This window comes from Mizuhopecten yessoensis, unplaced genomic scaffold (genome assembly GCF_002113885.1).
Source record: "Mizuhopecten yessoensis strain PY_sf001 unplaced genomic scaffold, ASM211388v2 scaffold5859, whole genome shotgun sequence".
Classification (NCBI taxonomy): Eukaryota; Metazoa; Mollusca; class Bivalvia; order Pectinida; family Pectinidae; genus Mizuhopecten; species Mizuhopecten yessoensis.
In genome coordinates, this window is record NW_018406259.1 from 5,440 (window position 1) to 18,915 (window position 13,476).

The 13,476-nt window shown below is 35.4% G+C and overlaps 1 protein-coding gene across 2 annotated transcripts; it reads left to right on the plus strand.

Moving 5' to 3' along the window:
- The first annotated feature begins 2,458 nt into the window (after positions 1-2,458).
- On the plus strand, positions 2,459-10,939 carry LOC110451164. 2 transcript variants are annotated; one of them, XM_021499028.1, is made up of 6 exons: positions 2,459-2,642; positions 5,476-5,574; positions 7,028-7,106; positions 7,489-7,650; positions 8,941-9,032; positions 10,848-10,939. In XM_021499028.1, the coding sequence occupies exons 1-6, from the start codon at positions 2,508-2,510 to the stop codon at positions 10,866-10,868; spliced, it is 588 nt and encodes a 195-aa protein (XP_021354703.1). In that variant the 5' UTR covers positions 2,459-2,507; the 3' UTR covers positions 10,869-10,939. The 2 variants fall into 2 exon arrangements, with proteins under 2 accessions (XP_021354703.1, XP_021354702.1); XM_021499027.1 differs by having other exon boundaries at positions 8,941-9,031; positions 10,844-10,939.
- The last annotated feature ends 2,537 nt before the right edge of the window (positions 10,940-13,476 follow it).

Genomic DNA, 13,476 nt, shown 5'->3' on the forward strand with positions numbered 1-13,476 from the left:
CCAGAACAGTTGATGTATTGCATGAATAAATATTATACTGAGTTGATACTGGCTGAGTCGCGTTGGCTGCTGTTTCGCATTGGTTGATTTTGTGTTTTCTACTAAATGAAACCGAGTGCTAGATGTTTTGACTAATTAATTACTATTGTCACTTAATATATCATAATACTTGTTTCTATAGACTTATATTTAGAACGTATCGATCTGTAAGGAGGAAATAGTAAAATTCAATACAGAATTGTTCATTTTCATATTTTATTCAATTGGTCAAAAGTAACGATTTTCTGTTCAGTGACAGATGAAGTGATGATAGAGCCAGTTGTTGTTTTTGTATCATTGATAATATACTAAGATTGTTTTTACCTAACTGCTCCCCTTATCATATGATATCATATCATATCATATGATAGAAAAATAGGTAAAATTGCATTTAGTAGCTATTTCTAAAAGGCACCCAGCCTTGTTGTCGAATGTGACGTCATTCAAATATTGCATTAATGAGATCACGCTATTAATTCCCACACAATTTTTGATGCGTTTACGTATTCCTTCGTTTCTAAATCAAATGAATGAAACACTAAATTCTATAGTATTCCACATATATTTCACTTGGAACGCAGAAAGTACCAATATTTTTTTCACTGAGCTTTGTACTCGTGAAAAATAGGTTTTCGTAAAGTATCAATGGTGTGCAACGTAAAACCACTGAATATTGACTAACAAATAACGGATAACTTTCTAACTTGACGCTTTTCTGATAGCTAACTGAAGTCTATTATTAACTTTGTATGCATACTGTTTTTCAACCAATGTCTTTATTCGCTTTCAATTTTTAATTTTAAGATCCAAACTTAAACGGAAAGCTTGTTTTACTTACATCGATTGCCGATGCCTGGGCATTTGGCATTTTCAGTCCTCCATTTTCCATTACCACAGCTGTGAACTTGTGGGGGAAGCAGCATTTTGCCGTTATAGGTTCGGCTACAGCCAAGGGGACAAAGCACAGCAACAGTAGCGCAAGCATGATGATCGAATCACCTGTAACTATGAATGTGTTCGTCAGTATCGGGGTCTTTAAATGACACTTATACCGGTAACCGTGTGTCGAAGTCACATCGATAAGAATGTTTGTGTCAAAAGTAGAATAGCAAGGTGACGCATTTCACAATCTGAGACAGATCTTGAGAAACATCAAGTTTGAACTTTGTGCTTATGGTATGTTCAATTATAACGTCAATGTTGTACCCACATCGGACCACTTTCTGGATAAATATCAATGTTCTTTATACCATACTATCAATCGAAAATTGTTTGTTCATTTTGTCATTAATAAACACTATCCTTTTTTCTTTTAAATTACAAGTTGGTATTTAGGACGCGTGGTTCTATAAAATTAATAGAACGCAAAATACTACCAAGGTCACATGGTCCCTTAAACCGGCGTAACTGTATCCTGAAAGGGACACTTGGGTACTTTGGCTAATATTTGGGAACAAAAAATCAATATCAGCAGAAAAGTATACATGGTTCAAATATTTTAGAGTCAAAGGGGGCTCTGGTTAAATTTCTTCCCCACACTAGCAATAGTTTTGGTAAAATAGACTTTTGAAATGATATCCAAATAAATAGCGTCGCACGGCACGTAAAGCAGGAAAGTTTTGTTTTGGTTATTATTCTTACCTTTAAATTGTCTATGTAACGATCATCAGCAGCTATTAAAGATTGCATACAGTTAAGTTGTCATAAAAGTATCATCAAATAAGAACTGCATACATAAAAGTACTTCTTTGCGTTGCATGACAGTTTCTTGGACCGTTTTCCCACAAGTGTCCCGTTTTGAGTACTGTCCCGTTTTCGGTACAATGACGTTAACGTGATTAATCAACACAGATAAAAAAACAATTAAAAATTCTCAATTACCTATGCTAATTTCCATTGACATACTCCTCACTCCAACTACACACCTACTTCCAGTAGCATTCTCCTTCCAGCTACATAAATTCTTTAAAAACGAGATAATATTTATAAACAAAACTGGACATACTTGCAAATTTAATCGGATGTGTAGGGAGATCACACTGCAGTTAAAATAACATTTCTTTTAAATACATAATTATTAACACAATGGATTATGGATAAATAACGGACACGATGTGTAACAAAGTAAAACTCCNCTTTACAAAACAAAAAACAAATAAAACACACGCATAATATTATTTTGTAGGATAAAAGTTCATAGTAATATAAAAAGACTAAGATAAAAGATATAATCGGAGGTTGGTAAATGACCTTTGCCAAACCAACACATTTCGAAGGTACTGGACCTTTTTATTTCGCAATACATCTACAGACACTCCCTACTGATTACCATTGAATGGGAATTCCACATGTGTTATCTGACAGAAGATTAGTTTTAATGTGACGAAGACAACAGTCAAGGTCTATATATATTTAACTTTCGTATCTCCAGACCTCGTGCCATTGTCGGAACAGAGCCTAACTAGACCATGCTGTTTTTCTTCGCCGTTCTGTTCGTGCCTGCAGCGTTGGCGGCAAAATGTTGTGGCCCTTCCAAGTTCTCCGGCGTAATGCATATGGTTGGTGCCACTATACGACCAGATGGAACCCCTAATATATTCGATGTAAGTTGTCCCAAAGTCAAAGTGCAAGTATTTTTATGTTTTTTTCTCCGTTCCAGTGGGTATTTTTTCGGCGGTGTCGCGCCGGGCATACGTCGTCATACAACCTTAGTTGTGACGAAGACACAAACACTGAAAATATAACCTTAATGTTAACATTAAAATCAATAATAGACATACCTTTATGTCTCCCTTCTTCGGCTTAGTAAACTCTGATTGAGTCCTTCTAGGACCCATCCGTGATGCTAAGGGCCAAATTTTGGAAATCAAAATAGGTCTAAACCACTGTTGAAACAAAAGGAGGAAGTGAGTAAAACCCCATTATATTTAATTTATGCATATCAAACATTTAGAGGAGAACTGGTTAATTTCCAATTAATAAGTAAAGTGTGTATATTATGAACCATGTCACTACTCAGGGGAGATAACTGTGGCCATCAAGGTTACGGCACACGTCGGGGACTAAAAGTCAACCATCAGAGTCTAACATCTTTTATCTTGAAAGATGAACGTGACACGCAAGCAAGTGATTACATCTTTTAAACTAAGTAATAGATGCACTATGCATCAAAACGAATCATACTGCACCGTACAGCCGTCTCGTCCTTCTAGGACTCATTGGTAATGCTAGGGGCCAAAAGGTTGGATTTCCCAATAGGTCTAATCTACTGCTGAAACAGAAGGGGAGGTGCATAAAAACTCCTAATTTACGAATTTCAAAAAATAAGAGTACTTGTTAAATTCAAATTTATAAGTAAGTTAGAATATGTTATATCATATAACAGTTACAAAATAGGATCAGACATGTTATAGATAGGCGAAGCTACGGAGTAAGCCAGTGATCTATTGCTATCACCTTTTGTCCGTTATCATGCACCGTCCGTCACCCACATTTTTGACTTCTTCTTAAAATGTTGTTGGGCTGATTTCAGTTTGATTACGCGGGAAGCTTCCTAGCCCAAAGATCCGCACCAAGTGGCCCTTGGGGAGGGGCCAAAAGGATAAATATTGACAAAATTTCAGCATTTTTTTTTTCTTCATGCCAGGAAATCCTAAAATTCAAATTAGTTTATTGATGGGACGATCCTAAGGTGTTTTTTTACAATTTTGAATTTCGCTATAACAGGGTTATCCATTCTCACTGTTGAGGAGGTGAAGCTCATTTCAGGAAATAACACTTTTGGGTATATTTTGTCAGTATCAGTAGGAATTCTCAGGGGATGTCAGAAATTAGAATGAAAATCAAGACCCTGGTCCATCCAAAGGGCCTTTGTGGTAGGGAACAAAGGGTTCAAGTAGGCTTCGTACAATAATATTCTTCAGACCCAGATGTGCTTTGATGGGAAAGATACAAAAGTTCTTTATGAAAAATTCGAACTTCATACCCCGGGTCATCCATTCCTACTGGGGATGGGTTTAGGTTTACTATAGTTTATATGTAGAAATGACACTTAATGGTAAGGTATGCTTATTTGTGTTAGGAAATTATTCAAAGTTGGTTGCAATTATCATCACAGAGTGTTAGTGCAATCGAATAAAAATAATGATCATTACAAATAGTTCGAACAAACCTTGGCATTTCTTTCTGGAGAATCGTGCAGTTTTCATTCTGAACTGATCAACATGAATAGCAAAAGTTTTGGAGAAAAGAGAAAATTATATAAACTTTGTCTGTTTTCTGACGGTTGGGCACTCTCTATCGTTTTATCAGCGAATCCACAGTTGTCATAGTGTATTAAATATATTATCTTGTTTGATATAGATAAGTGTTTCCAAGTCATGTCACAATATATAGGACAATGTTACAACTCAGTTGATCGTTAGGGCCATAGTTTTGTGTAGTTTTATCACGTGTGAGATGAACAGTCAAACGTACAGGGAACATTTTTATACTATTGGGAAGAATGATCAGAAACTGAATTATTACTTTAACAAGAAGGAACTAAGAGCTGTAGGATGCAGTGTTATTCTTTTTTGGCGTACAGTATCGATTAACAAATGTAGATGTGCTATCACCTGTGTATGTTACATTCATCATTTCAAGATACAGGGGACTTTTTAGTCCCCGAGGTGTGCCGTAACCTTGATGGCCACAATAATTTCTTTGGAGTTGCGGCATGGTTCATGATATACACAATTTACTAATAAGTTGATTTGAAATTAACCAGTTCTTCTCTTAATTTTGAAATTTATAAATTGAATATAAAGGGGATTAACGCACTTCCTCATTCTGTTTCAAAAGTAGTTTAGACCGATTTGGATTCCCAACGTTTGNGGAGGTTTTCCGTAACCTTGATGGCCACAATAATCTCTTTGTTTTTTTTATTTGAAATTAACCAGTTCTCCTCTTAATTTTGGAATTTATAAATTGAATATAAAGGGGATTTACGCACTTCCTCCTTCTGTTTCAAAAGTAGTTTAGACCGATTTGGATTTCCAACGTTTGGCCCTTGGCATCACCGATGAGTCTTAGAAGGACGAAACAGCTGTATGATACATTGTTATTTTGTTTTGTTTTCATACTGCATCGATTAACAAATTGAAAAGGTGCTTTCACTTGTGTGTGTGTGTTACGTTCATCCCTTACCAAATAATGCTTTTGTCCTTTTCAATTAAATAAAAAGTACATAATTTATGGCATACCTGTTGTACATTTCANTGTTTGTTTTCATACTGCATCGGTTAACAAATTGAAAAGGTGCTATCACTTGTGTGTGTGTGTGTGTGTGCGTGTGTGAGAGAGCGTGTTACGTCCATCCCTTAACAAATAATGCTTTTGTCCTTTTCAGTTAAATAAAAAGTACATAATTTATGGCATACCTGTTGTACATTTCAGTATGATATGAAATTGTCCTATGACTACGACCTGAAGATGGCCAGAACGGATATGATGATTGCTGGTCGGCAACAGATGTCACTTATCGATTACAACAATGTAAGCCAGCCATTTTATTGACATCTCCTCAGACTGAAACGACTAAGCTCGGTTGACTGATAAATAGGTTCACAATAGTTTTGGATATAAAAACCATGTGCATTTCCAAATATAGTCACTCAGTAGCTGATAATATGCGCATTTAACACAGAAATTACTGCACATCACGGGGTCCTTCGAAAACCCATTACAAAACCTCCACTATAACCTCAAACGTTTTATGTCGGTGTAGTATTCTTGAATTCTCAANATGAAATTGTCCTATGACTACGACCTGAAGATGGCCAGAACGGATATGATGATTGCTGGTCGGCAACAGATGTCACTTATCGATTACNCAGTTTTGGATATAAAAACCATGTGCATTCCCAAATATAGTCACTCATTAGCTGATAATATGCGCATTTAACACAGAAATTACTGCATATCACGGGGTCCTTCGAAAACCCATAACAAAAGCCTCCACTATAACCCTCAAACGTTTTATGTCGGTGTAGTATTCTTGAATTCTCAATAAGGAATTAACTGAAAACGACGTTAATGATTAATAAGATAAATTTGCTAAAACCAAAGACAAGACACGATGGGTATGTTCTTTTACTAAAAAAAACGGAGAGCACCGGACAAATTCACNGTTTTATGTCGGTGTAGTATTCTTGAATTCTCAATAAGGAATTTACTGAAAACGACGTTAATGATTAATAAGATAAGTTTGCTAAAGCCAAAGACAAGACACCATGGGTATGTTCTTTTACTAAAAAAACGGAGAGCACCGGACAAATTCAGTTCCTAAATTGGACGAAACGTTTTGAACAAGAATTAACAAACAAAATAAAGAATGGTAAGTGTTTACAAAATAACAGATGATCATCAAATGCTTACCGTACGACTGTTTACCAGTCACGTGATAAATTGATGTCTTTTTGTCCTATGACTGTTGACTGATCACGTGATAAATTAGTCGACTACTGACTGGTTACGTGCGATCTACATTACGTTATCGAACAGACGTAATCTTTTAAACATATGATGAATCAGACGAAAAGTGCAAGGTGTTCTTCAGCCGCAGTTACTAGACCTAAATGACGGGAAGATTTGAAGAAATTAACAACCAAGCGTTGTTGCGGTTAATTAAAAACAATGACTTAGTAAGCACTAAAACATTATATGAATAAGGAGAGGGGTGTAATTGTTTGTTTTCCATCGGTCATATTGGTCAAGAAACGAAACTGGACGAGGGAAACATTTCCTCTGGGTGGAATTCTCACTTTAGACAATTTTGAATTATTGTTGTAATAGCTATCTTGCAAATGTAATGTATAGTGACTCTAATATATTGATCATTAGCTCTCTCTATATATATAAATATATACGGACGATTAAATCAGGTTACATTTGCTGAAATGTTCCATTTATAACAGATCAACTTATGAATGGTTTTTTTCTTCTACAGAATGTCACGTATAGCGTTTACGATGGTTTTTGCACAAAGAACTCCTCATTTATTGAGGCTCAGAGCCCTTGTGTACCAGGCAAGCTTATCCTTCTCCTTACTGTGGGGTTGTCCTGCTTAAATATCCTGACTTTCTTCTCTAATATGCACATGAATACACGCATTGATAACGTTTATGTGGTACTGCATATTGCTGATTAAAATAATATATGTATGTCACTCTAAACATAACGGATTTACGCTAAAAGTGATTAGGGGAGATTATATACAAAGTCTATCAGATGTATGTGAACACGAGGGTGACAATTCCCTGCAACTAGATCCCATATCACATACATTAACGGTTATAATGATTAGATATATTCTGCATAAAATACATGCCAATCTAGATAGCATCAGCATTGCTGATTTTCCTTTTTATTCGGAAAGCACTTAAATGCAAAAGAAATCTGGTTTTGTAGATGAAGCTCAGTTTGCTGGAAGTCAAGTTATGGGGAGTGCTAATGCAAGCCTCGCTGTGGACACATGGAGATTGACGACAAGCGACTTGGTCATGAAAATCACCGTAACGAAAGACACCTGCACGATCGTACAGGAGTCTATGTACGGTAATATCAACGGTGGTACGTATATTTAGGGATTTACGGTGATATCAACGGTGGTAAGTATATTTAGGGATTTACNATATCAACGGTGGTAAGTATATAAAGGGATGTACGGTGCTATCAACGGTGGTACGTATATATAGGGATTTATGGTAAAATCAACGGTGGTACGTATATATAGGGATTTATGGTAATATCAACGGTGGTACGTATATATAGGCATTTACAGTAATATCAACGGTGGTAAGTATATTCGTTGATTTACGGTGATATCAACGGTGGTACGTATATGTAGGGATTTACGGTAATGTCAACGGTGGTACGTATACATAGGGATTTATGGTAATATCAACGGTGGTACGTATATACATAGGGATTTATGGTAATATCAACGGTGGTACGTATATATAGGGATTTACTGTAATGTCAACGGTGGTACGCATATGTAGGGATTATGGTAATATCAACGTTGGTACGTATATATAGGGATATATNATGGTAATATCAACGGTGGTAAGTATATATAGGGATTTATGGTAATATCAACGGTGGTACGTATATATAGGCATTTACAGTAATATCAACGGTGGTAAGTATATTCGGTGATTTACGGTGATATCAACGGTGGTACGTATATGTAGGGATTTACGGTAATGTCAACGGTGGTACGTTCAGATAGGGATTTAATCTGATTTTTCCAAAGTTCATGCCAGTATGGATGGGAAATTTAATAACACACAACGTGAGCGGCGGCAGCAATGCTTATATTAACAGCTGTTTTAGGGTCACAGAGCTTATATCAGAGATCAGATTATATATGGAATTGTATACATATTTCCTTGTGTATTTTACTATCGATATCTATTAACGTTTCGGGGTATTTCCGTCATATTGTTAGAATATTTGGAACTAGTCATCTCGTAATTCCTATTAACGTTCACAGAAATTCCCGAATAGTTTCCTATTGACTTTTGTTGTCAAGCGAAATATTAATAACAAGAAAACATGACTTTATTCCTTCAAAAATGGTCATTTTGCCGTTTGGTAAACCAGTTTTTGTGATATGTATTATCAACTAAATTAAACCACACAGAAAAGTTAATAAGCATTTCTTTTGTTTTTTTCGACGTAATATGAAGGACTGAAATGTATCGTATCATTTGTTTGATATGGTGTGCAACATAAGTCTGGCTATCTGTTTAATAACAAATTTATTTTTATAAAACAAAATATTATAGCAGACGCTGGGATTGGATCCTTTATTCTTTACAGAGCATTACAGTATCAATGCTATTGTTTCAATTCTAGAGCAGGGTGAATCGACGTACATTTTCTCTGACCTCACAGAAGGAGCACTTGCAAATGGAGTCTTCAATGTCCCACCTGAATGCAGATATCAGGTTGGTATGTTTGAACGATATAAACGCGTGTATCACAGAAAGTAATGAAAGATGTCTGAAACATCCATAAATGTCTTACTTGAAAACATACGAGTAATGTTGTCAATGTTGTACACTTGCTATGCAGCTGAAGATGTAATACAGAGCAAAACGTAACGTCTTCTTTTGTCAATTAACCCACATGAATATGTAAGCGAACTAGATACAGAGTGTATCTATATTTATTTGTATTGTATCATCACAGAGACATCATCTATTCTATTTCTTTATACACTTTCTTTGACAAAGGCATTCGATATGTTTCTTACTGTCTTTTACGGTACAGAAACGAAGCATTTCTAATCCAATTCTGTACTGAGGTATACTATTTTATGGTACAGAAACAAAGCATTCATACTTTGATTTTGTACCGCGGTACACTATTTTATGGTTCAGAAACAAAGCATTCATACTTCGATTTTGTAACGCGGTACACTATTTTATAGTACAGAAACAAAGCATTCATACTTTGATTTTGTACCGCGGTACACTATTTTATGGTTCAGAAACAAAGCATTCATACTTCGATTTTGTAACGCGGTACACTATTTTATAGTACAGAAACAAAGCATTCATACTTTGATTTTGTACCGCGGTACACTATTTTATGGTTCAGAAACAAAGCATTCATACTTCGATTTTGTAACGCGGTACACTATTTTATAGTACAGAAACAAAGCATTCATACTTTGATTTTGTACCGCGGTACACTATTTTATGGTTCAGAAACAAAGCATTCATACTTTGATTTTGTACCGCGGTACACTATTTTATGGTACAGAAACAAAGCATTCATACTTTGATTTTGTACCGCGGTACACTATTTTATGGTACAGAAACAAAGCATTCATACTTTGATTTTGTACCGCGGTACACTATTTTATGGTACAGAAATAAAGCATTCATACTTTGATTTTGTACCGCGCTACACTATTTTATGGTACAGAAACAAAGCATTCATACTTTGATTTTGTGCCGCGGTACACTATTTTATGGTACAGAAACAAAGCATTCATACTTCGATTTTGTACCGCGGTATACTGTTTTATGGTACAGAAACAAAGCATTCATACTTTGATTTTGTGCCGCGGTACACTATTTTATGGTACAGAAACAAAGCATTCATACTTCGATTTTGTACTGCGGTACACAATTTTATGGGACAGAAACAAAGCATTCATATTTCGATTCCGTGCCTCTTCACATTTTCGTGATGTTTACACCTCGTTTTCGCCCTGTGTATCACACAAAAGATTATCATGGTACAGAAACGAAATGGAAATGGTTCATTTGTGTACCGCATGAAAGTGTATTGTGGAACAAACTCGAAGTTGTTCGTTTGTTTAGCACGTTTGCCATGGTACAAAGATTGAGTTTAAATGCTTCAAATGTGCATGCCTGTATCCAGCCAATGTATATTTTTATATTTGTTACGTGCATTTCGTCAACGTTAATAATATATTTATATATATACAGTTCTTCTGTATATATATATTGGGCAAAGAAGTAATTAATTCCAACAGTGTGGACAAGTTTAGCATTATATATATGTATATGTATACAATTACATTTGTATATCGTTCGATTCACTCATATTTCTGATTTCAATTTGAAAGTTCAATAATTGTTTTATTGACAGAAATGAGTTTTGATGTACTTGTGTTTTCTCGATATATATCTTCTATTTGTGAAATTGTACCTACAGTCAGGAATTACTATCTAAATGTGGTTGATGTAATGATGTATACCCCTAAGTGGTTTATTTTGTACTTTCAGACTGCTCCTTTGGTCGGATGAGTCATGACTGGATATTAAGCTGTATGACACGTACTTAATATGTTTTTGAAATAAAAAGATTTAAAATAGAAGTTCCGTATTCAATGTATAAAGATTTGAGAAAACTCATATTGTCAAAGTTATATCGTTTAAAATCCATAGTAGATATACTTCTTCATTGCAGAAACCAAGAACAAACCTGCAGCATACCACTGTGTATCGTAAAGGGTGACTTATGTGACATAACTATCACTTTTATTAAGACAAGAACGCTTTCCTGAGTAGCATATCTAGTGTCATGGTTTAAATTATCATAACATTACTACAAGCACCTTATAATTGTATTATAAAACCTTATTTATCATAGAACAAATGTTTTTAACTGCATTTGCTTTTGTAGATCATAATGTTCTAATAAAATATGAAACTCACGGAAATGTCAACCCACAGCTAGATTTGATTTGAGTAATACGTTGACCAAAGAGAACAATCCATTGACGCTGATAACATCACATCCAAACACCAAACACAATGCAATAGGTGTTCTACAGAGATCCACCATGGTTCCCCTTTGTTTTGTTGGTGTCTTTCGTTATATACAGAGCAAACGAGGGTTGAATTGTATGCAGGACTACATAACTACAATCGATCTCAACAGGAAGTCTCTAAAATACATTAAACATAAACTGGAATTAGATCTAAATCACATAACGGTATAATAAACAGTATGAAATTTAACCATGACCAAAAAACAACTTGTATGCTCATTGGTGAAACCTGTGTAATGAAGGGCGTGCGTAATTTCGAACTACAAATTAATGTTCAATCTTTGAAGGCGTTATTTACCCATAAAGGAGCAAGGGTTCATGTAAAAAAGCACCGTTACCTGGACGACAGATCATGCAACTTTTTTTATTCTCCATTATACACAAGCTCTAGTATTGTTGATATTCTGAATGGTACAGTTACATTTCTTGTCTTCGACAAATGCAAACTAAAGCATGTAGATAAAGATGTAGATCCTGAGTAGCTTGGTATAACTGAACCTGAAATAGTTACTTATTTTTAAATATAACGTCTTCATGAAGTTGCGCCTATCCAAACTTGAAAGTTAAGGTGATAAAGTAGCAAGTTGACAAAAGTGGATGCTTATCTCAAATGTCCACATCCTTCCCAAATCTGTCGATGATTGATATTGGAAGAATGGATTTGGTTCTCAATAGGTTTCAGAAATTGTGGTGTGGAGTATTGCTTTTTATTAAAAAAAACCCACCTGGTAATGTAAAGAAAAAGGACAATCTGTTTTGTTCGTACCGGTAAAGGGATTTAATGTCCGGTTTCCTATTTACCGAGGATGACGACACTTGTTTACAAACAACTGTAATGACGTCAACACAAGCAATTTGTTTTACATAGATAACCGTTACAGGCTTGTTACTCGTTATTTCATTGATGACTAACAGTTTATCTCCACCTCCGGTCTCTGTAAAAGGTTTGCCTTCCAGGAACAGTGCAATTATATCTTTTCGTCCATTCTATAACAGTTCACTGTAGAACCCCGACCCGGATATAGGTACGTCTTCGTCAATCTGCCTACACTGTCCCAACTGACAAGAAACGCTAAAACTAAAACCGCTTCATGACCACGCAACACTTTTAATTTTATTCAATGTAAAATGCACACGCGCTTAAAAAATCGTCGAAAAGAGCGGAAGGCTGATTTCTGCCACACATGGTCGCATATATATGATATGTACAGTAAAATGTACATGTCAAACTAATCAAACGTTTTCACTTATTACTTGAAATTATTGTGCGGGCAATAGTTTGAAATATTTTCTCAGAAAACAGAAGTAGTTATTGACGGAAATTGATGGTCATTTGCAAGTTCTATTTGCTTAGTGAAGGAGTGTGAAAGTTTCGGCTTAAGGCTAATGTGTTTTTGATTGGCCCAAACACTTCGGTGACGTTTTGGTATATAAAATAGATGTATAATATTACACATAACGTCAAACAAGGCACTGTCAAGTCAAGAAGTCTATATACATAATTGATTTTCATTTGTGATTAAGTACTTTCTGATAGAAAGTTAGTTTATGAATCCAAAACAAACGATATCCTTTCATGTTCCGAATGATTTTTGTTACAAAGGTAACAGTTACAGTTTAGAATAGTAAACAACCATGCATTTAACACCATACCTTAAGATAATTAATGAGTGATGAAGTGCATAGCATCAAACGAGGTAAGTTCTGCTACAGTGCACAGGACAGGTTATGACAGACCAAAGACGTGAGAACAATAAAGCAGACATGTATTACCTTTATTGGCGTGAAATAAACACTCTAGACATCGTAGGAATTTAGATTATCACTCGACAAAAGAAAATACAGCTATCTAGCAAACATAAGCCACTCTAAAGCGCTTTTCAGTACATAGATATACAATTAGCATATACATTAATACAATTTTGAGGATTTTGCAGGAGCTGCCTTATCAGGCGCAAACTACTAGTCCTATGCCACCTGGCTAATATCTCCCTATGTGTGTATGCCTGCGTGTAAGTAGTGGGACCGTGCTTCCAACGGCATATTTTATAGAGACACCTCACTTGAATGCTACAGCACAG